Below are 23,732 nucleotides of genomic sequence, written 5' to 3'. Positions count from 1 at the left end.
TCACCTGATTGCCATGGCTTTTCAAATATCATGGAGAGTAATTTGACAACTACATCAGTCAGTTCTTTCAAGATTGGGATGCACCTAATCAGGTCAATGGACCTATTTATATTCAAGTTGCTCAGGTGAGGAACAAACCTGATCTGTTTGTTTACTGAGTTTACTGAGTTCCTATAATTCTTAGAGCATTCCACTTCTACCAGCAGAAGGCAAATTAAAGACTTAATTATAATTAAGTACGGAAACAGAGGGAGGTATTTGCTTTATTGTAAAATACAGTGCTCTGGTATGTACCTGCTCCTATCCATGTACCTACTCCCGCACATCTGGACTGCAGTTTGTGATGTAGCAGCGTATTTCCTAACATACATAAGCCATGTTTTCCTAACATTGTTAAACATGTGTTCTATGTTCTGCTGGCACTCAGGAGCTGGAACTGTGATGCTCACATATGATGATCTTTGCAAGACAACTGCTGTGATCCTCCTTCTCCACAGTTTTTACCATCAAGAATGGTCTTTAGGAATCCCATGCCATTGAGACCTGTAAAAAAGTCCCAAATCAATAAAAACTAAGTGATGAAGAACTAGGCTACAGAGCACTTAGGCAAACTGGACACAGATAAGTCCATGAGACCACATAGGAAATACCCACAAGTGGTTAGCATAGCTGTGGAAACTAAGTTGTTGCATTCTTAATTATCTTTAAAAGGTCATGGCAAATGGTGAAGGTTCCTAATCATATGGGGGGAAAATGTCACTCCTATCTCTAAGAAAGACAAACAGGAGGATACAGGAGTTACAGGCTGGCCAGCCTTACCTCAAAGCCTGGAGCAAATCCTCTTGAAGCCATTTCCAGTCATGAAGGACAGGAAAATGACTGGTTGTAGTCAACATGGATTTCTGAATGAGAAATCATTCCTTGGAATGCTAATAGTCTTCTATGATGACTTGAAAGGCTTAATGAATCAGGGCAGAGCAGTGTATATCTCAACTTTAGCAAGGGTTTTGTTAGTGTCTCTCACAACATGGAACAGATTATTGGAACAGACCAGCTAAATGGGCATGGAAAACTGACTGAATTGCAATGCTCAAAGGGCTGTGATCAGCAGCACAAAGTCCAGCTGGTGGCCAGTCACTACTGTTGTACTACTGGCACAGGTACTGGGCTGGTACTTTTTAACATCTTCATTAATTACATGGATAATGGGACATGGTGCACCCTCAATTAATTTGCAGGAGATAGAAAACTGGGAGGAATGGTTGATGCCCTAGAGAGTTGCCTGATATTCAGAGGGATCAGGAAAAGCTGCAGAAATGGGCCAACAGGACCTCACTGTGTTCAGGGAAGGGAATGCAGTCCTGCAACTTGGAAGGAACAATCTGGGAGATGCCCAGCTGGAATGCAGATTTGCAGAAAAGGCCATGGGGCTCCTGGTGGACACCGAGTAGAACATGAGCCAGCAACGTGCTCCTGCAGTAAAAGCAGACTCTTGGGCTGCATTAGGCAGAGCATGGCCAGCAGGTTGAGGGAAGGGATCCTTTGCTCTGCTCAGAATTGGTGAGACACACCTGGAATGCTGAGCCCAGCTCTGGGCTCCCCAGTATGAGAGAGACATGAATTTATTGCTATGGGTCCAGCAAAATTTTATGAAGGTAGTTAAGAGACTGGAGGATCTGTCATACAAGAAGAGGCTGAGATTGCTGCAGCCACAGCCTGGGGAAAAATGGTTCTAGGGAATCTCAGCCATGTGCATGAATAACTGATGAAGTGTAAGTAAAGAAAAGGTAGCCAGATTCTTCTCAGTGGTGCCTAGTTACAGGAAGAGAGGCAGTGGATACAAGCTGAAACCATGAAATTCCACTTAAGAATAAGAGAAGCATTTTGCTGTGAGGGTGACTGCACACTGGCACAGGTTGCCTAGAGAATCTGTGGAGTGTCCATCTCTGCATATATTCAGAGTCTAATGTGGCACAGTCCTTCTCTAGCTGATCCTTCTCTGGGACAAGATGGACTATGGGGACTGGGTGATCTCCAGAGGTTCCTTCCAGCCTCAGTGATACAGTGACTCAGTATGTCTGGATGTAGAGAAACACATTGTTCAAGGTGCCTAGCTAGTAGAAATACCACCAATTCAAAGGAACAAAAATTATAATATGGAGGGAAAATAGCAGACTATTTGGCTTGGTTTTGACTTGGTATTGGAAATGAAAACACATTTGCAAAATAAAAAGGAAGTGTTTTAAAAACAATTCTTGTAAAAAAAACTGAGCTGAACAACACACCTCATTGGAATTTAACAGCCTCAAAACATGTTACTGTTGTAGTTTTTATTCCCAAAACTAACATGATTGTTTCCTTTAAGGTGGGTAGTCTAGCACTCAGGAAGTTGACAATGGACTCATTATTATTCTTCCATTTTATGAAAAAGAAAGTAATAATGTTTCCATCTTTTATAAATAAATTTCAGATCTGAATTATAAACCAAATGGGGATATTTATATTCTCTGCACAAACATTTTTTTCATTTATAAGGAATATGCTGTGATTAAAAATAGAAATGGCAAAAGAGAGAAGAAATTACTTGATACTCAATGCTTGTACCAACTTCTGCGCCACTGAAATTCAGGCCTTTAGCATGAATCCTTTCTGATTTTGTCGAGAACCCCTGTTTATTTTGTCACATCTAAAAAATCAAGGAGGCTAATAGGCAACTAATTAAATATTAAGTCCTCATTCATTCTGTCACATGTCAGTGACTGCTGAATAACAGCAAAAGTGGTGGGAGGGAAGAGAATACAAATAGCTGTTTAATGAAAGCTATCTGTTCAAGCCAGAACAGATACTGCTAAAATATTTGGTCATGGCAAGCCAGACACTTCCAGATCAGGCACAAGAAGAGCTGCTTGCGGTCTGGAGTCAATGTGAAAAGTTTCCTTTGCTGGGAATTTCAGTGGCAAACGTTTGCCTATGGAGTGGAGTAAATGTGGAGAGATAACCTTTTAAGTTCTGGATGAAGGGAGAAGGGAGAGAGGCGTAGTTGCAGTGCTAAGGTATATTCTGCACTGGTACTGTGGATAAGAAAAAAGCCCTCACTCAACTCTCTTGTGAATCTCTAAATGCAAGGATGTAGTTCTGTGGGTTTATATAACAACTTCCAATGAAATGAGGTTCATAAATTAGTGTTGATAATTATTTTCTTTTGATCAAAATTTACGTGAGCTGTTTGGGAAAACTCACTTTCTACTTGTTTTCAGCCACATCTGTACCAGATTGTACGGAGGCTGAGGGTCTGTACTTTTGTTTCAATGTATATTGCAACATTTTTATTGCATTCCACAGGTCCTCCAGTAAACGTTACTTGCAATATTTTTATCAACAGTTTTGGATCAGTCACAGAAACCACAATGGTAAGTGCTATGATGCCATTGGCAAGAGAACAACAATACTTAATATATGTCATGAACACAACCTGTCAATTTTTCTATTTATTGTTCAACTTGCAGGTCCTCCTGTAAATGTTACCTGCAACATATTTATCAACAGCTTTGGTTCAATAGCAGAAACTACAATGGTGAGTGGGACTGATCATTGAAGCCATCTTGTGAAGGAGTTGGATGTGATGTAGAATAGAGATGCCCAAGATGTGGGGACATTTACTATGAAGCTACTAAAAACCTACCAAAACCTGAGTAAAAATAACATAAAAGAACATAAAATAAATATAAAATAATTATATATATATATAAAATTAAACTCACCTAGCAAGTCTAAACACACCTACATAGGGACTGCACCACAGTCTGTAGTGACTGTGATGGCAGCAAGTATAGGTGTGTGCAAACCTGCTTTCTCAGGTTTCATTAGCTCTGAAGAGGCAGAGGAACGGCTGGAGCTCAGCTGTGGGTTTCCCTGCCAAGTGCACCATATTTGAGTGTGTTTTACACCACATGCTGGATCACCTGCTGCTGCAGAAAATGGTCTTGTTTAACTGAGATAGATCGCTGTGAATTGCAGCCTCATCAGTCACAGAAGGAAGTGTAAAACTTGACTCAAATGACTACAACTAGCCTTAGGTATTTTGAGGTTAAATTAGTACTAGGAAATTATGGGATTGCACCTGACTGAAATTTGTATTTTGACTGAATGCAAAGAACACAGTTCAAAAAAAAAATCAGATTTTCATTTTAAAAATTGCAAAACATAGGATAAACAAAATCAAGCTAAGAAAAAATGAAAGTTAAAATTTTCATCCAACTTATTTAAAAAAAAATTTAGTCTGGAAGTCTATCAGTCTACTATCTTTTTCAACATTTGCTAAGAAAAATAATAAAAAAATCTGATTCCATTTAAAAAGATGCTGAGTTTTAAAATCCTTTTCAAAAGTGAATAAAAAAGATCTGTTTTTTTATTCAAGCCTACATACACCTGACTATGGTGGTTAATCCACAGAGATATTTTTTTGACAGATTTATAATAATAACGTGATAAGCCTATAATAATTATTAGGTGCTCATATCTATGGCATGTTTGAAGAAATTGCTGTGTAGTTTCACAGCTCTGTTTTCCAGAGATTCATAGAATCACAGGAAAAACACAGCATCCAGGTTTTTCTGGATTTGCTGAAGCCAGAGGCAATAAAGGTGATTGGCTTCCAGTAGGACTGAAAACTTGGTAATTAATAATGAACTTGCTGCCCACTTGAAGTAAACCAAAAAAGTAGCTTTTTTGTAAGATGGAACAGATACTGCCTTGCAGGCCCTGCATTCTGAAGGAAGAGGAGATTTTCAGCTTTACTTATGTATTTTGTTTAATATTAATTTAGATTCAATTGTAACTCATGCCATTATTTTAGTAAGGTGATTAAAGAATGAAGGAACACAAATCTTCTTCACCTAAACAATTTTATTTAAAAATCTAACCCTGTTATTTAATGTTTTCAAGAGATAAAAGGCAAGTTATTGTTAGGCCAGGTTGCTTACTTTAACGGTGTGGGAAAACTTTACTATAAATGACAAGCTGTAACATACAGACCTATAAAACAGATAAGTTAATGCTTTAGACTACGTATCTGTAATATTTTAAAAACACCTTAAAAGAAAACTAAAATAAATTTTAAAAAGACAGGGAAATAAACATATCAGGATGTAACATAATTATCAACAGACTTAATTTTCATTAATTTTGGAAAACATTAATTGTTTTCCTGTGTTTTAAGGATTCTGAGAAGACAGCTGTGAATGTAGCATTTTTACCCAGCCGTGTCTGTTGATCTCATTGTGTAGAGACTTCAGCACAGCATTAAGTAGAAAAAATCCTGCACGTCACTAGCTTTACAAGATGGCATTCAATGAAAATATTTGCACGACCTAATGCTGATTGCATTAATTAGACTCCTTCATTGCTTTGATTAAATCCCCTCATTACATTTTACCTTCTATCAAATATGTTAATGTGCACCTTTCCAATGTTCATTAACACATTTTGCTGAAAATAGCCAAACATTCAAGTAGATGAGAACAAAGACTATTGGCTTTCTTATTTTGCTTTGTTCATTATATCTGCTGAAAGTGTGGAAAGATTTCTCTAAGATGCTGCTTACGTATTTGATACTGTTTTTCTTAATGTTTTCACTCCTTTAATGACTATTGTGACTAGTTTTAGGAATCTGCTCTGAGAGGCAGACATCAATTGCTGTTCCAACTACTTTGCCTTTCTGAAATAGATATAATCGTGTGGTAAAATCGTTGGCATCCCTTGTCATAAATAACACGTTTGTTTGACTCCTAGGAATCATTTTTCCCTATAAAATGCTCTTGATGATTTTGACATAAAACGAAATGATTCATTCAAAAGCCTGGATTGCAAATTCAATAGAGACACTCCTGTCTCAGAGGAGAGGAATGCTTAGTGAAACCATGTACATGCATTGAAGGACATTATCAGAATATAACTTGGACCATCTACAGCAGTCCTTTGGAAACTTGGAAGATGAAAACTTGCTCAGGGAAGCTTTCAGTAGAAATTAACATAGCAAACAGGATTACAGTCCCAGACCTACTAAATTCAGTAACATAATCAGGAGTAGATTCTGTCCTCTGATTAAGACACACAGTACAGGATAAAATTCCTCCCTATGTGAAAGGCCAGCATAACTCCAATGTGCAGCACACTCTTCTAAAAATGAAAACCTAACATTAAGAAATAAACCTGGGATTTTATGCTGATTCAGATGGATGAATTCCATAGAGTCTTCATGAGTTTTATTCCCAAAGAGCTAGAGAAACAAAATGCAGATGTAACTGTCTTTCTGCTTTATAATGCACATATGGGACAGTATCCCAATAGATTATTTTTCCTGCAAAAGAAGTGGTTTTCTTCCTTATTAAATGATATATGTTATACCAAAATAAAAATAGTAAAAAAAAAGGCCAGAGTCAAGATTATATAGTTAAAGATTTTCTTTCATTTGTCTTTAATTTAAGCCCTAACTTGCAAAGAAAGAGAAAAAGATTTTTCTGAATAACTTCACTGAATAAAGCAGTTATGAGAGTAAACTCTATATCTATTTTTGGAAGTATTTACACATGCAGTATTCAGCAGAAAATTCACTGTACATCATGACTGAAGTTGAATATCACAGATGAGTAATCTACATCAGCCTGGGCAGCATCCCAAAGAATTCAGATGTTCAGTGATCCCAATGACCAGGATTTTTTAGCTATCAGCTGCAGGAGAAGTTAAGAGTGGTTTGTACATTGAAAAGCTAATTGTTAATTACAGAAATTACTAACTGTGAGGACATTGTTAATGTTGTTGTTCCCTGTAATCAATGATTGACACTATGCAGCAGGTTCTCTGTTAGGGTAAATGATCCAAACTCCAGTTGTGTTTTGAGTACTTATGTCAGCAGAAAAAATTGCCATTTTTTAATTTTAAAAGCTTTGCTGTGGCTGGCTGTATGATACTATCTCCCATTTAGAGGGAAAACCCCCCACAATTACAAATAAGCTTATTAGATCCCGATGAATTCATATGTATACTTTTAACTAAACAAAAGGCTCCCACTGAAGCCACTGGGGACACATTGCATGCTTATGCCCACTGGTGGCCAAGTGCTTTTTCTGTTGCATGGCCTTGGAATAGGTCATCAAACCACTGCTTTTCAGTTAGCATTTATCTTTAGGGTTTAGAGAAAGTCTTTTTGGCAAACCCCTCCTGTTCATGGAAGGCCAGCTAAGTCTGCTGTTTGTTTCAGACTCCCAGCTCAACTCCTGGGCAATCACTGCTGTTGGAGGGGAAGATGGGAAGAGAGCTCAGACCTGAGACAAATGCTGGTTCAGAGACAAAGCAGCACTGAACAGGGCAGGGGGCTCCTCTGCACTCCTCCTGCCACAGCACTGCCTGAGGCCAAAGGGATCCAGAGCTTTGCTCTGGGCAGTGAATCTGGATTTAGATTTGCTGAAAAATGATACCTATCTACATTCCTATAATACAGACTAAGTATATCTGTGGATCAAGTCCTTAAATCTTCAGATAGAGCTACTAAGTCTAATCAGATTAATATTCTTTCAGTATGTTTGTACTACTGTGAGGTTATGGCTTGAGAACAGAGGAAGACTGTTTATCTGAGTTGCCTTCAGCTATTGCTGACACTGGTAGTGCATCTGAGATTGAATCTTCCGGTCCACATTCCTTGTTCAGAGTGGTGGTGCTGTCAGAAGGAATTTGCAGAGTAGGTGTATTTGTGGTTGTGTAGGAGTGCTTTACTACAGCACACCCACTTCTACCCTCAGGACCTCGCCAAATACACACTGTAGTGTGCCTCAACTCCATGTTGTCTACTATTCTTAAGAGAATTTTCCTTCAAAACATAGTTACAGTGGTAGCTCAGGAAAAGTAAATTCAAAATTCTGTGCATGATTAGATCTGACTGCGTAAACACACATCCCTCTCAACTGCTTGTACAGCAAGCATAGGAGGAAAAAATAATGCTGTTCTTGTGATGTGCATGTTATATTTACATTTTTATTTCTCATTAAAATATCTACACATATATATGCAAGGCCTATGTAAACAAAGGTTTCAGTTCTGTTTTGCTTCTAACAACAAAGCTTGCAGAGGGAAAGCATTTCTAAGTGTATTGGTGTGATGACTGATAAATTTATGAAGGGACATATTGAAAAATATAGAGTAATCTTATTGGTACTATTTATGATTTTGGTATAATATATATTATCATATGAAATATCTTCTATGAATAAAGATTTTCCAGACAGCTTTTTATTATCTAAATCACCAACCACTGAAGTTCATCAAAGCAACTTTTTTAGATATTTCTATATAATTTACTGACCTGACTTATGTATGATTTCTATGTCATGGGGAAAAAAAACCCTCTGTTTTCCATAGACTTCATTATATCATATCACAATGAAGAATTTAAGGCAGTCTCATAACTAGTTTAGCAATTTTATTCTACCAGCAGTTGCTCCTACCTTCTTTTCTGCAGAATTTGAATCAGTGCATTCCTGGATTTATAGCTAAAGCTGTCCCATATAAACTCTGAGACTCATATACATTTAAAGATAAATGTAAGCTTAAAGACACTGTATAAACAGAAGAAAATCAGTTTCTAAGACCAAGAAACAAGGGATAGTATGATTATGGATGGTGTATCTTCAAAGATGCAATGACATTTCATAAGCTCAGAACTGCAAGTAGCTATTTGATATTTAAATGTCTGAAACAAGAACATCATAAAAAGTACAATGACTTGTGAAAAACAGATACAGGCTTTTGTAAGTATCTTTAATAAATGCTATTCTTGAGATCTCTCTCAGGTCTGTCTTGCTCTGATTAGTCAACATTCCTGTTTGGAATCACATCTACCCAAGAGCAAAATGAAAATGAAAAACAAAGACAGAAAAGTTATTCACCTACTGACACTGTAAAGCATCTTCCCACTGGATTCAAAATCTGCATCAGTTTGGATGTCAGAAATATTCTGTCAGGGCAGCAGCACACCTCACTACCCCACAGAGCAAAGGCGGCAAAAACTGAAGCTTGGAGGGGCTCGTTCACAGAGTCTGCATATTGGGCAAGCTGCTTTCTGCAGCTCTGATCAGAGTGTGAATATTTATCTACATTTCAAGGGTGATAATTACTTTTCTATGTAGTTCAGGTATCTGACTAAAATCCAGTCAGCTCATACATTTTCCAACTCAAAAGCACAGTGTTGCCATTTTAATGTGCAGCTGAAAATCCTAAATGTTAATGCTTTGTAGTATCAGCAGAATTATTTGATAAATCATTCCTTCAGATAATATAATCAATACAAATATTATTAAATATTTTTCTTTTAGAGGAAGAGTAGATGGTGTTTCTAAAAGAGTGTTCACAAACAAATTAAAAATGGTAATTTCAGAGAGATGAAGATCTTATTTGCTGACTTTGGAAAGCTGGGAAGTAAGCATTTGCTTCTTTACACTCCCTGCAGAGAGTTTAGAACCTGAAAGCTCTTTTCGAACTCCCCTTTAATAACCAGTTCTTGACATAATGTTAATGTTGGCTCTAAATGAACCTCTGAGTAATTGCTGCCTTTCCCAGTTGTGACTAGCAGACCACCAAGCAGAAGAATACAATCAGGCCAATTTTAATGGGATGCAGACAGGGAGGAGTAAATGAAGGAACATACGCAGAAATCATACAGTAACTAGGAAAAGGAAACAAGTAGTAAATAAGAAGCGGTGATTTAATTTCTGTTATACAATTTTGGCTTCACTGGAATTAAAAACTATTCATGAGTACATTAGACATAAATGACTTACATATTAGAATAAATTTATTTAAATTGGTATTTTTTTAGCACCTTTGATGAACTTGTACATATTTAGCTGCAATTCTTTTTGAATTTACAAATATCTCTTAGGTAATCCACAACATTTGAAATAGGGTTACATTTAATTATGGAGATTGCAGTTAATATTTTTCTCATCACTGAAGGACTTTTGATTTGGGAAATGTACCAGTTCTGTTTGTTTGGTTCAATGCAGCACTTTGACAACTTTATTTTCAAATGACAACTCTGATGTTCAAAGGATAACACAAATGTTTACTGTAATGCTGGTACTGCAGTATATCTAAGAACATAAAGCAAGCTAAAAGTGGGCTTCCAGTTTTGGCGGTTTAGTAACCTGTTTACATGACATTTCTGTAGGACTACAGAGTGAACATTTTTTTGAGGCAGCAGTGGAATGACTCACGTCTGGCTTACAGCGAATATCCTGATGATTCCCTGGATTTGGATCCCTCTATGCTGGATTCTATTTGGAAACCAGATTTATTCTTTGCCAATGAGAAGGGAGCAAATTTCCATGATGTTACAACAGACAACAAGTTGCTGAGGATTTCTAAAACTGGAAAGGTGTTGTACAGTATCAGGTAAACCAGTTAATTTTATTTTTTTTCTCTTCATGCCTTTCATTCCCTCTCTGTTTTTGTGGATGCAATGTAGATGTTTAATTTTTTGTTGTCCCATGTGTACAACTAAAATGAAACTTAGTAATAGCAAGGTGGAAGGAAAATTTGCCTATGTTTCTTTGCTAACATTTTACTTTTTGCAAAATAGTCTCTAAGTGGCACAGCGATACTTCTTAGTCTTGTTGAAAACTTGAGGCTGTCTAGAACTTTAATGGTATGCCTCAGTAATTTCCATTAGCATTAGCTCAAGTCACTCCTTTTGCAAAGAGGAAATAATCTCTTCAGTAGTCTGTGGGTTGCAATTTAAAAGGAAAGGGGAATATTAATTTAAATGACTACTCAACACTTTAAGTAAAAACATGCTTGAAGTGCAATAAATTTAACATGCAAGTCACTGGTTTATTGGATGTATCTAGTCACATTAAAAAAAAACAAACCTGGAACTATAGAAAGTATTTGTTGTTAGTACTAAGAGAACTGAAGTGTGTGTCATGTGACTAGCTTTAGCGTCATTAAGAAACACTGACAAAATATGATTTGATATGACCTGATGAAACAGGACATAAGCAGAAAAACAAAATTGCATTCCACAGGCATAAATAGCAGCAAACAACCTGCAGTATTCATTTGACATTCAGCTTACTGTGAAGTATTAATTGCTTACTAGAGGTAGCCAAACATGCAAAATACTTTATTATTGCTCTTAGGATTGTTTAAAATTAAGTAATTACTGGAGTTTTTTTCTTCCTGGGGATGCATCTTGATTTTTTCCTTTCTTGCATTGTGGAAAGTAAACATGATAGTATTTGTTTAACAGGTTGTTTAGTGAATTTGCTCATTTGTAAAGCAGATTAGTTTAGAAGGCAGTTATTTCTGATGGGGTATTTTGGTTTTGACTGCATTTTTATTAAGGAATTACTATTGATCCAGGCTCAGGATAGCTGTGCTCTTTAGAATGTTAAATAAATAACTATTAGCATGGAACTTCATCCACTTACATAATTCTTGTGGAAATTCCTTGATAAGAGCTCAGTAATATCTGGACAGATGGAGTGGGGTTAGTGAGCAGGGTTTCAATGCTCTACCTGAAGAGTTTGCAAAAAATAATAGGAAACAAGGATGGTGCCAGCACTAGCAGAGTGATAAATATGCTGTCACTTACAAATATTTCCTGTTTCACCCTGAGAAAGAAATGAATGCATCTGTTTGTTTGAATGACATCAGACACCATCTTACTGGAGGAAACAGTGCAGTTGGGTGCTGATCTGAATGCAGATGGATAGTTTTCCTGACATTTGCTCATGCAGCAAAAGTGGTATTTTGACCTGCCATATCACATTTGTAAAATTCCCACACCTAAGTGCAAATTAATTTGAAGCAGAGTAAGCAGAATTCCAAGAGAGCACTAAGCAAAGCTCATTCTCACTTGTATCGCACAACAGTAACAGAGTAACCCGACACATCCAACGTGGCATAGAATTTTTTAACGCTTTCTGGAGTATGGAAACGTGAAATCAGGAGCAATTAGAAATACTTTTCTTTACTCTCTAGATACTGAGCTAGATACTTCTATTTGACGTCAGCTGCTTGTAGTTGGGCTATGCAGAAACAAACAAGAATATTTTAGTGATTGGTTTCAGTACATTGTGAATGTTCACTATTGCACCAATAGCAGTTTGCCTGTCATTGTGATATTTAACATTTAGCATTTAGTTTGCTTTAAGTATTTAAAGCACTTCACAAATGCCTCTGGGATGTAGCAGGTAGGCTGTTTTGTCATATTTTCAAATTTAACAAAATCAAGATCAAATTAATCTTGCATAAATACAAACTGTTCTTTGCATAAAGTGAGTTTAGAAGTGCTCCTGGTAATTTATGTGCAAGAAGCAAGGGGTGTGTATTACATGGCATTGGTATCCCTCTTCCCTATATACTGCACCAAAAACATGAAAATACACCATGCAGGAGGCTGAACCGGCTTATGCTGTTGAGTGCTCTCAGGGGCCAAACCTGCCTTTTCTGAACAGAACTTGGAAAGGCACCTGGACCAGTTCATGGTCTATATTTCACTAAAATGAGACATTTGGTGTAGGATATGGGTGCTCAGAAAAGTCATGAAAAGGTGAGTGAGGGTCTGGGCTGTGTATCTTCTCCTCTGCAGTGCTTGGCTACAGGAATTATCTCACCCTGTGGTAAGCATGAGGCTCTTCGTCCTTCTCTTGTACAGCTGGTCAAAGAAACAAGCCTAAAACCACACAGAAGAGGCATAATGTAGATTTCCATCAGAGTTTGCCTTATAATAATCATTATGCTCATACTTGCAGATTCCTACAATTATATTTAATTCCCTGGGAGTTGTTACAGAAAATAAAAAGTTGTTGATGGTTGATGTACCCACCTCTGAATGATAACTTTAGGAATCCAACCCCATTTTTATATGTCTGCTGCATGTTCAGATGATTACCTTGATACCTTTTTTGATCTCAGATAGCATGCTGTGTACAGCCTCAGGCTCTATAGTTGGGTAACTGCTCTGTACCTTTGGGTGCTGCAGGGAAAACTAGAGCCTTGTGAAGGGAACCTAGAATTCCTTAATACTGCAAATACATGCTATTGCCACTGCAGATGAAGCAATAGCTCTTAGAGGCACATGCATTTTGAGAAGTCTGCAATTACAGCAAAGTTATATTCAGCAAGGCACTTCACTTTAGTCAAGATCAGCCTCAGTTCCACTCATATACAACAACTGAAAAACTGTTAAATTGCTATAACTTTTATTTCAAAGCACTCTGTAGAGAGCAGTCAACAAGAAATGTTTGTAATAGCAGTGTTGAATACATTAGTTTGTTTTTATATTATGTGCTGAAAAAACAGTACGAATTCAAATCAAAACCTACACAGTTTCACCCCCTAGATACTTGTGACTCATCTGCTTCCAATCCTTGACTGATTTCTGCATGGACTGGATTTTGGAGGGGGTTTTGCCCTTGGAAAGTGTTCCAGCATGGTGTGATGGTAGCAAGAGTCCTGTTCCAGGCACTCACATTCTGTATGACACCTGCATTTTGCATTGCACACCCCACTGCATGGGCTTTGTGTTCCAGGGACAAGGATCGTGTCTTCTCTGCTCCCTGATGACACCTAGAACATCAGGAAAATGCTAAATAAACTCACAGAAGGCTTTATATTCTCTCTGAGCCGCCCATTTGTGCTACCTGATTCCCACAAACTCATTTCAGGCTGCCACCCAGCTCAGAATATTAGCATCTGCCTAAAAGCTTATTTTAGCAAAATGAGAGAAAGTGGTTTTATTTAAGGTTTGTGGCTTTTTTTTTCTGCATTAATTGCCTCCTTCTCTTTTTAATATTTTCAGTGCATCTCAGCCATATGAGATTGATTCAGAAGGTGATATAATTCAACCGTAATATTGATCCACAGCATTGAATCTAGAATATATTGCTCAGGAAGGTAAAAGCACTGTAAATTTATAAATATTTATATTTTTTTTTCTTAACTTGCTGCCCCAGAAAACACTCTCAGTTATCTTTGCTCTGAATTGTAGTGCCAGTGTATTTAGCCAGAAATAGTTACAAAGGAGATTACTGCATATTTTTTAAATATGAGAAGATTTTAGAATGTATTGTATGATTTAACAAGAAAGACACTTGGAATTCTAGAGAGGAGATCTGTGTAAATTCACAAATTACATTTCTTCCCCTATTTTTGGGATTCCTGTTCAAAGAGCAATTAATTACCTAGGAAGATTTTCCTCAAGTCTTTAAAAATACCTGTTTTTCTGTCTTTCTTTTTCTTGCCAGTGCCAGAACTGTTACTCGTGTAGACAATTAGTTCCTTGTGGCTTCAACTATTGACCTAGTTTTAATTGTAAATGTTGCTGTGGCTGAGGGCAGAGTGTCTGCTAGAAATCACTTTCTGTGCTGTGGGGTGCTAGGAAACAGGGAAGGCTCAAGCTGTTGGATTGCTCTGTTAGTGTAGCTGTTCTGGGAATGGTTACCAGCCCTCCATTCCTCAACAAGTAGCTGACAGGGTAGTAGGTACATCCCACCAGTGGGAGCTGGTACATCCCAAATCCCTCACCTGCTTATGCAAGCCAAGAGAAGTATCTGTGAAGCAGCACATCTAATTGCAACTCTGCCTCCCATGCCAGCTTCCTTGCTCAGGAGTTTCCAAAAACAGCTCTTCCTGGTGTGGCCAAGCACTGAGGGACAGAGCACTGGGTCAACTCACTCCTGCACCCCAACGACCCCACACAGGTCTAGGTGTTAGATCAGGAGTTATGACTGCCATGTCCATCACATAAATCATCAGAAGTAATCCATGACACTTTTATAACCCAGATTTTCTGAGAGAAATGTCTCTGTTTTGTAGTCTCCTCTGTACTCCTGTTCTTTGCCTTCTGGGAAAGAAAAGCAGGTTAAGGAAATACATAGGTAGCACTGCTGATCCCTCTGCAACAGACTGCTCATGGCAAAAATGTTCACTATCCTGCTGAAATATATTGCTTTTAAATAAGATACAGTCTTGGATATTTTGCATAGCTACTATAGAATATGCTGCCATGTTGCAGTAAAGTCAGGTGTAAATTTTCTAAAACAATTTTGGGGTACAGACTGTATCAGCTAAATGATATTGAGGATCCATTTATACCCATTATTTGTAAATCTTCATTGTCCCAGCACAGTCTAGCCTAGCAGAGTTGTAGAAAATTTTATGTTCTACAGCTCTGTGTGTGTTCTGTGCTTTAATTTGATGACTTCAATTTTATTTTACAATCTAGTGTTGGGATTTAAGAGGATTTGGACTTTACTAGCAGCATTGTCTTTCCATGTGACAGATTGGCAGAGGTGGGATCACAGAGACATTTATCATGATTGACATGTCTGTTTGCTTATTAAACTGCCACCTCACACAAATATATCTATTACCTCAGGTCCTACCAGAATAACACTGGTATTGACAAGGTGGTGATATTCCCTTGGAAGTGAATGTCAATAATCACAGGGACATTTTCACTGAAAATTATTTCATTCTTGCATTGGCAAAATGGTACACTGCCCCATTTTAACTGCCCGGACATTACAAAAGCATAAAATGTCTTCATATACATCCAAGTAAATTTTCTACATTTAAACCAAACCAAAACACTGAATGGAAATGCTAACTGAAAGAGAGAACATCTAAAACATTTTGGTGCTTGACAACTAATATGTACTGTGGGCTTATAGGGCTACAATCATTAAACTTTATTATGCTGCACAATGTTACTGGGACAAATACACTTCCCAAATGTGGCTGTATGCTATGTGAATCCAGTGAATTTGACAAATTTGTCTTCCCATAAGCATGATTACAATAATAACAATGGTTTCAGAAGCTAAAAGAACTGCAGCCTTTTGTGGGACAAGCAGCCGTTCTCATTACGGCTGAACGCAATGTCCTTGAATTATCAGTAGCTCTCTGTTTTTCACCCTTCCTTTTGCTTTCCTTTTTGCCCTTACTCCTGCCTCTCCTTCTAGCCCCACTCCAGCCCCTTCCCTTTGGGACCTTTTAAATAAATGAGCTCAGATTCTTCTCATCCTTCGGGGTTGTTTCTAAATACTCTCTTTAATGCACCACCTATTTTCTTCTTTCTCATTCCCTCCCAATCTACAAATTCAGTCTAAGGATCTAGCCCCAGGTTTCCAATACCCTTACTCTCCTGTTGTATCTTAAGTACTTGCTTTGCATAACAAATAATAAAATTTACTAAATAAATAATAAAGCTTAATGTGGATACTTTGTTATGCAACTAACATAGCTATTGTGAAAACTGCACTGATTATACTGCTTAAGAAAAGAATAATTTACATTTTAATGACACAAAATTAGTTGCTTTTCACTTCATAAGGCATTTAAAGCAAAGCAAGGATATGGACATTATATCTGAGCATATACTGCCTCACCTCTTCCTCTAAGGCCAGGCACATCCCCATATGAGGCAGGAGAGCATTGGAGGTAAATACAAACACAAGAGGGGAGCTGCTTAGACCAAAGGACAATGCTGCCAGGAGAACAAATGGCTCTGAATTGGTCATAAGTAAGCTCACAGAGGAAGTTACAAAGTTTACAGCCATATACACCTTGAATTCCTGCAACAATATTCCAGCAGAAATAGGGACACACACACTAGATACCATGAGGTGAACTTTGATAATTTTTGAAAGGGTTGAGAGGATGTGACTCTGGGTGATAGCAGATGATCAGACTAGATGGCCAAAATGTCACTTCTACAGCCCTATATTCCTGTGTCTCAATTAAAATGAAGACTTTGTTCTGAGTAAAAAAGTGAGAAATGCTGCTGGAGACCAATTTGTACATGTGAAGTTGATCTTGGCTGGCAGGATCTAAAATACTGGCAGGTGGCTACTTCTGGATATCTGTGCCAACAGGATGGTTGCACAGCCAACAGACATCTGTGTACCGCCCTCCTCATGGCTATGGCAGTCCTTGACTGCTGGTGATCAATCACTTCATTTAACCAGCTAAAGGTTAGGTGTAAAATGATACAGGTGAAGGAACCCTTCCTAAATGGTACAAAAAAGCATGTTTTCCTAGAACATGGTCCCAGGGATAAAGGTCTTTTGCCAATTGGGTTGAAATATATGGCTTAGAACAGAGATGTCATCATGCCAGGAGGAAAGCAACACCATACCAAACACACACTGCAGGAAAACTAAGATAGAAAATGACAGAGAAAAAAAGAAAAGGTGAAATACTGTTCCTCATGTAAAGGAAACAGGTGCTTACAGAATTTAACTGTTACATACAATCACACTTGAATTTAATTTCATAGATTTGTTTGAGCAATAATTGGAAAATCATTTGCTGGCAGCTCATGTGCTGGCATTGTGTATCTGCAGACAGTGATTGCATTACAATGAGAAGTGGGATGCCTGAAATGAGACCTCCACCACCCCACTCTGTGCCAGCTCCTGTGTTGTTAAGCAGTACATGAAGCAAGGCAAAGCACTGGAGGGAGTGAGAACATGCTCAGAAACAGCAGTACGTGAAACTCCAGCCTATAACTCACATTTTCTCATAGCAGAGAGGGTTCCACGTTCCTCTAAGCTCTACTTCAGCCCATTCTCACCTGGCAGAAATGAAGCTGCAGAACATGACAAATATTAGAGCGGAATTTCAGGATTCCTCAAAAATAAGAAAAAGACCAGTCAGTTCAACTTTTCCACTTAACAGGACAAAGCCTTCAGACTGTGAAAATTAGCAGAATCGACATTCAAAATGATGAGTCAGGTCCCTGAAAAAATAATGAGATGGACTACAAAATGAAAAGACATTTAAAAGAAGAATGCCATGGGGAATTTTTTTTTGCTGCCTTCTGATAAGTGATCGGTGTGTATGCCCTTCTTTCAGGCACCCAAGAGAGGGGGCTGGGAGGAATATAAAGAGATTTTAGATTCTCCTCCCTGTTTCAGTGTCACTAGCCTGAATGGCATTTGCTCCTGTGTCATGCGATGCTGTCATGGTTGCTGTGCAACTTCATCTCCCCTGCCAGTTTAATAGGGAACTTTATCTGCTTGTGCTTAGGTAGTATTTTAATTTTATTTCAGCAGCTACAAGGATCAGGAGTTTAATCTTTCAAAGAAAAAAGTACCACTAAAATATCTTTAACTTTATTGTCAGCTTGGAGCTTTAAGAATAATACCAGAAACCTTGCAATTTACAATACACCTTTAGATTTAACAGTGCTGGAAAAAAGAAATCCCACTTGTCTCACTAAATCCAACACTGAGGGGTTTGCACAGGTATTAGTTTTGTGATAAAAATGGCACATAGCCAATGCTACCAGTGATCATGCATGTGCTATTTATGTTTTGGTATCTGCAGCATAAAATCCTAGATTATGAAATCTCTTGTCCCAGCAGCTGAGGTGCAGATGGGCGTAGTGTGAAAGAATGAAAGGATAAGAATAGAACCAAAATGTTATTTTTAACATGATGCCTACTCATGGTGAGGCATTTATTGCTTTTCATGCTAGCAAGGAGATAATCTTGGGGTTTTTTGCAGGCGGAAGGGATTTACACCCTTATCTACAGGACTTTTTAAATTCCCAACAGTATTTCTATACATAACAGGACTGATCCTAGTTATTTATTATTACAAAAAACTCTGTGAGGAGGCTGTTGTTCTGTAGCCCACTCACAACCAACCTTTCCTGCAGAATAATTAATGAAAAGAATACTCCCCTGTATATACCACGAATTATAATCCCCAGGGCCCTTCTCTTGTGGAAACAGTGTCCTCCTCTGGGATATCACTGAGATCAAGGGAAGTTTTGGGTGTCATGCAAGACATCAGGCTAAGGAGTGATAGCTGCTTGTAAAGGAGTGGGTTAGAATACAGTTCAGTGGTTGTTGCAGACAAGGCAATATGATAAATCTCAGTTAAAATTATACATTCTCCTAAATTTATTTTAAAAAAAAAATCCTGGATTATGTAATGTGTAGATGCAATTCCCTAAGTGTTGAACACAATACTAGCAGTACATTACTTCAGATTTGTCTTGCAGACCATTCACAAGCAGTCTGTCTGTAAAGTGTTTTTGTTGCATTGTGAGATTGTCAGAGAAGTGGGGTGATGGTTGGGAGCCCCAGCATTCAAATCCCTCAAGTGAAAGAATGAGATTGGAAATAATTTTGAGAATAATCTACTTATAAACATATTATTTCTATTGAATTTTTTTATTTTTTAATTTTTTAAAATTCAAGATCCTATCCCTCTACTGTTGGGACTGCTTTGGGGGTTAGCTGTCAAAGGCAGACTGGCCTCACAACTCAATAGAAGCAGGTGGGAGTGGCATTTGAAAGGAATTGGTAGACAGGAGAAGGAGGGGCAAAGGGTGTGAGGGTAGACCAGGAGGCAAAGGAAAATGTATGGGGTTTGTGTCATGTAGGTGTCCCTGAGAGAGATGTAGGGCAGATGGGCAGGCATAGGAGGATGTGGGGAAAATGTCTCTGGGCTGGAGAAAGGACAGGATAAAGGCAGGAAACACAGTGTCTCACCCCAGTACTGAGCCCAGGACTTGGTGACACTGCATATAAATACCTCTGAGCCCCCTTGGCTGCACCTGTGTGCCACTCCTCCACTGCCTTTTCCTCAGAGGATGATGGCTGGATGCAGCAGCTGCGTTCAGGGCAGCAGCAGCAGTGCCTGTGCAGAGTTCTGCTGCTGGCCCATCTGGGGCCATGGCAGCTCACACCAGGAGAAAATACTGACATTGCAAAACATGTTCAGGTGTGAAAGATAACCAGCATGAGGCTTTCTGATTAAGCAGTCAGACTATTTATTTTTTCCCATGAGATGCCTTATTTTGACTTCTGTGACAGTGGCTGCAGCCTAGAGGACCTTACCTTCCTGCCTGCAGAAACTGGGGAATGCAGACCTCTGAGGATGCTATAAGTGGGTTCCTGGGGTGACCAGACATTAAAGATTTGGAATGGGGCTGGGAAGAGAGACAGGCCCACCAGCCAAGTCTTAGTGATATCTCAGCAATTTATAGTGAAACCAGGGCGTTTGAATGAAATGCTGAGTGAAGAAATCCCAGCAGTGCCTTCTGCACTTTGAAGGCATTCAAGGTGTCAGGAAGAGGGTCCAAAACATAATACAGAGAATGCTGCCCTGGAGTACTTGGATTATAGCCCTGTCTGTGCTACAGTACTGCTCAGTGAATCTAATTATTTATTTATTTATTTATTTATTTATTATTTTTGTCACAGTGGCAGCTAATTGTTCATTCTTTGTTTTCTGGCTCTGGTTCTGTATTTTGTTCTGTTCATATTCATATTTGCATTATTCCAGGGTTTGATTCTTCCTTGGCTGTGGCTGAGTGAGGGAGCAGGGAGGGAAAGAAGAGAGCAGCTTTTTCTCTTCTCTGAGGCAGCTTGCTGTCCCTGGCACATTGCCTGGTGTGCTGAGGCACTGGAGACGTGACTCTCTCCTGCTCCCTCATGAGCCCTCTCTCCTCAGCTGGAAAATGTAATGTGCTCAGCCCCAGAGCTTTCTGTGAGCCAGCTGTGCCACCTGGGTCTGGCTGCCATGGGGTGGAGGGTGCTCAGGTAATGGAAGGCAAAATCAAGGCCCTGGTCAACTTCTTCTCACTTCAGTTTTACAGATGGTTCATAAAGCACTTCCCATCAGTGTTTTATGGTTCTCCACCACCAATCTGTTGTTTATGCATCTCAAATGCCTTGGTGGCAGGATGCCTGGAAAATAAAATAATTGTTCTGTAGCAGTTTGTTCTGTTTTATTAACGATTAAAGTATTCATCAGTGTAATTCCCCATTAAATTTGCTCTTTGCTACAAACCTCCAGGGGCCCTTCTTAAATTTGCCAAGTGTGAGCCATTCATTTTGCTGAAATATTTTCTATCAATGACACTGTTATTATCAGCAATGTGGGTAGCTATATCTACCTAACACTTTTTATTTATGACCCTATATCCTTATTAACATAGATATATAAAAGTAGTGACATGGCACCAGGGTTTGGAAACATTTGCAGGCTCATAGTTTTACTGAAAAGGAGTCAACTGCTATAAATTGACCCACCACCATGGACTTCAGTGGATCTATTTCAAATTCCAGCTGCTGAACATTTAGTATGTAGTAATCTTGTTGAAAATCAGTGGATCTGTGGATCATACAAGGCTCTAACCACTTGCTTCAACACTTGCATTACTGCTGCTAAAAGGGACTAGAGGTAAAGATGTTAATTCTGAATGGCTACTGTGCTGAGGTGAACAACAGGTAGAGGTAAAACTATAACTAATCATAAACATGATGTCTTGAGCTACTCTCATGAACACAGTGAATAGAAATTGTTTTTCATTTTTCAGGGTGAGAATAATTAAGTCTTTGTGAAAGACAACAATGACTAGGAAGAGAAAGTAGGACATCAGGCTTTGTGTGGACCTACAAAATGAGCCTACATAATTTTCTTATCTCACCTCCATGGAAAAAAAAATGATGTATCTGCCTTATATCAATGGAGATAGAGTATTTTTTCCTTGTGAATCTTGAAAGCTGCAACTGGGTCTATTTGCTTTCTCATAAAAAATGAGAAAATATTAAAATAACAAGGGACCTTCCTGACCATGTATATAGTCAAACCCCCAAATTACTTGAATTTTTGAGGAGTAGAAAGGGCTGAAGAAGAAAGGAAACCAAGTCAGTCTGCAGTCCACACCAGACAGTCAGTAAAATCCAAGGGGTGAATAGCCCATGCCTACTTCAATGAATGCAAATAACTGACATATTTACAAAGGCTGTATTTGCATAAAGGCATGTTTGAAAAGAGCTTAAAATGCCTAAGTCATATTTAGAAAATGACTGAAAAGAGGGGAGTTTGATATAGCTATGTTTCAGGAAAGAGACACAGGCACTGTTTTGTTAATGCTGGGGATTAGCAACTTAATTAGCTCAATCTTTAATGCAGGAAATTACCTAGTGAAAATGGGACTAGTTAACATTTGCAAGGACTTAAAATATTTAAATCAGGAAAGGACAGATTTTCAATAACACTTACACATCTACTAGATAAACTTTTTCCTCTAGATGAAAATTCCATTTTTTTTAATATTTCTTTTATTTGATACCAAAGGTTAAATGTGAGTTTATTTCCTATGGAGATATTGACACTGGGGATCTTTCTTTATCTCACTGCCACATAAATGTGATCTCTAATTTCCTGATGCTATCATCTTGTTTGCTGAAGACTGTGTCAAGATGAAAATAGTGTCACTTTTTCTAGGTAGCCCACATGTAGGCATCAGCAGTGATGTTGAATGTGATCTTAGATCTGGGTGAGACTGTCGATGCAGGCCCCCAGCCAGGTAATAATTAGCATTGACTCCATGATTCTCAGAAGCCTGATCAATCTCTTCATTATATTGTACTTATTAAGAAACCCATTGCTTCCACCGACAGCCACGACACAGGTGGACACAATTGGTCCTTCAATCCAAACACCATCACCATTGGCCAATTTAGAAACCACCCTTTGGTAAACAAATCTCCATAACACATTCCACGTGTGCACAACAGGTGCAGCAAGTGAAGATAAGAATTATTTATCATTTTTTTCTCTGATCTTCTACAGCTTTTCCCAGAACAATGCCTGGGACAGTTATGTGTTGTTCTCTGTGGCCAGAGAGTTGCTGCCATGTGAGACAATTTTGATCTCAGTTACCTAAATGTAATCTTTTTGTCACAGTGATTTTATGGCTAGAAGCCCCAGCCAGGTGGTCTCCAAAACTTCACATGGTGAAAAAACAGACTGAAAGACCTTGAATCACTTGCATGTGGTAAGAACCACAAAATCATCTTGGGAGACAGAATTTAGTGAAGTATTTCTCTGTAGAGATCACATATAATTGTTGGACAACATAGTTTCAAGGTATACTTCTAAAGAGGTGACCTGTGGGTTCACTGACATAACTAAAAAATTATTGTCATTATACTGTGTCAATGTTTCAGTGTCCCTTCAAATCAGACAGTCTTGTTACTGCCCTTCATAATCAATGGGCACAGAAGGGCTTTTTTTTTGGATTCTTTGTTTCAGAGTGGAAGTTTTTTGTGCAGAATGTAATCAGCAATAAAAATTTACTTTAAAAATATTATTAAAATCAAATCCTAATATTTATACTGTTTATCAAAGCTAGTTTGTTATTAGGCCATCTCAATATTTTGGTTAGCTAAAAATGGTTTCTTCTCACACAGAAAAAAAAGAAAAAAAAATAAAACAGAAGAGACAGTCTTGAAATAGATTTCAATCAAATGTTAAAAGATTAAATCAACTTAAAAAAAAGGAAGAAAGAAACATTAAAAGTATTTCCATTTAAGTAAAGTTATGCTTTATCTGGACAATAACAACTGAAAAAATTAAAAGAGAAATATATTTTGTATGATTATGTTCCTTTAGGCTTACTTTCTTCTATCTGTACATTTTTAATGCAATGTGATTTTTTTACTGAATAATGGTTTTTTCCTTCTTTTAGTGGCTGAGCAGTAAGAATGAAGGCTTGGAAATAGGACTCGTTCCAACAGAACAAAGGCACTCTCTAAAAAAACCCCCATGGTTGTTGTTTCCTCTTTTTTCTTGCTTTTCCAAAATAAAACTTAAAGCCATGTGTCCCATGACCAGGCATTTCAGCTTTTTTATTATTTGGTTCAGTA

General features: G+C 38.1%; 1 protein-coding gene across 7 annotated transcripts in view; it reads left to right on the top strand.

Annotated features, from left to right (window-relative positions):
• The window catches only part of GLRA2 (glycine receptor alpha 2), a 121,528-nt gene that overhangs the window by 21,029 nt on the left and 76,767 nt on the right, over positions 1-23,732 (top strand). For 4 of the 7 annotated variants that reach the window (XM_068180027.1, XM_068180026.1, XM_068180022.1 and 1 more), the window contains exons 3-4: positions 3,343-3,410; positions 10,220-10,443. In XM_068180027.1, the coding sequence (XP_068036128.1) occupies positions 3,343-3,410; positions 10,220-10,443 (292 nt within the window). Of the gene's footprint in view, positions 1-3,342; positions 3,411-3,506; positions 3,575-10,219; positions 10,444-23,732 lie in introns of all 7 variants that reach the window. The other 3 variants (XM_068180023.1, XM_068180025.1, XM_068180028.1) reach the window with 2 other exon arrangements.

This window comes from Anomalospiza imberbis, chromosome 2 (assembly GCF_031753505.1).
Source record: "Anomalospiza imberbis isolate Cuckoo-Finch-1a 21T00152 chromosome 2, ASM3175350v1, whole genome shotgun sequence".
Classification (NCBI taxonomy): Eukaryota; Metazoa; Chordata; class Aves; order Passeriformes; family Viduidae; genus Anomalospiza; species Anomalospiza imberbis.
This window is presented reverse-complemented; position numbering and strand designations above follow the sequence as displayed.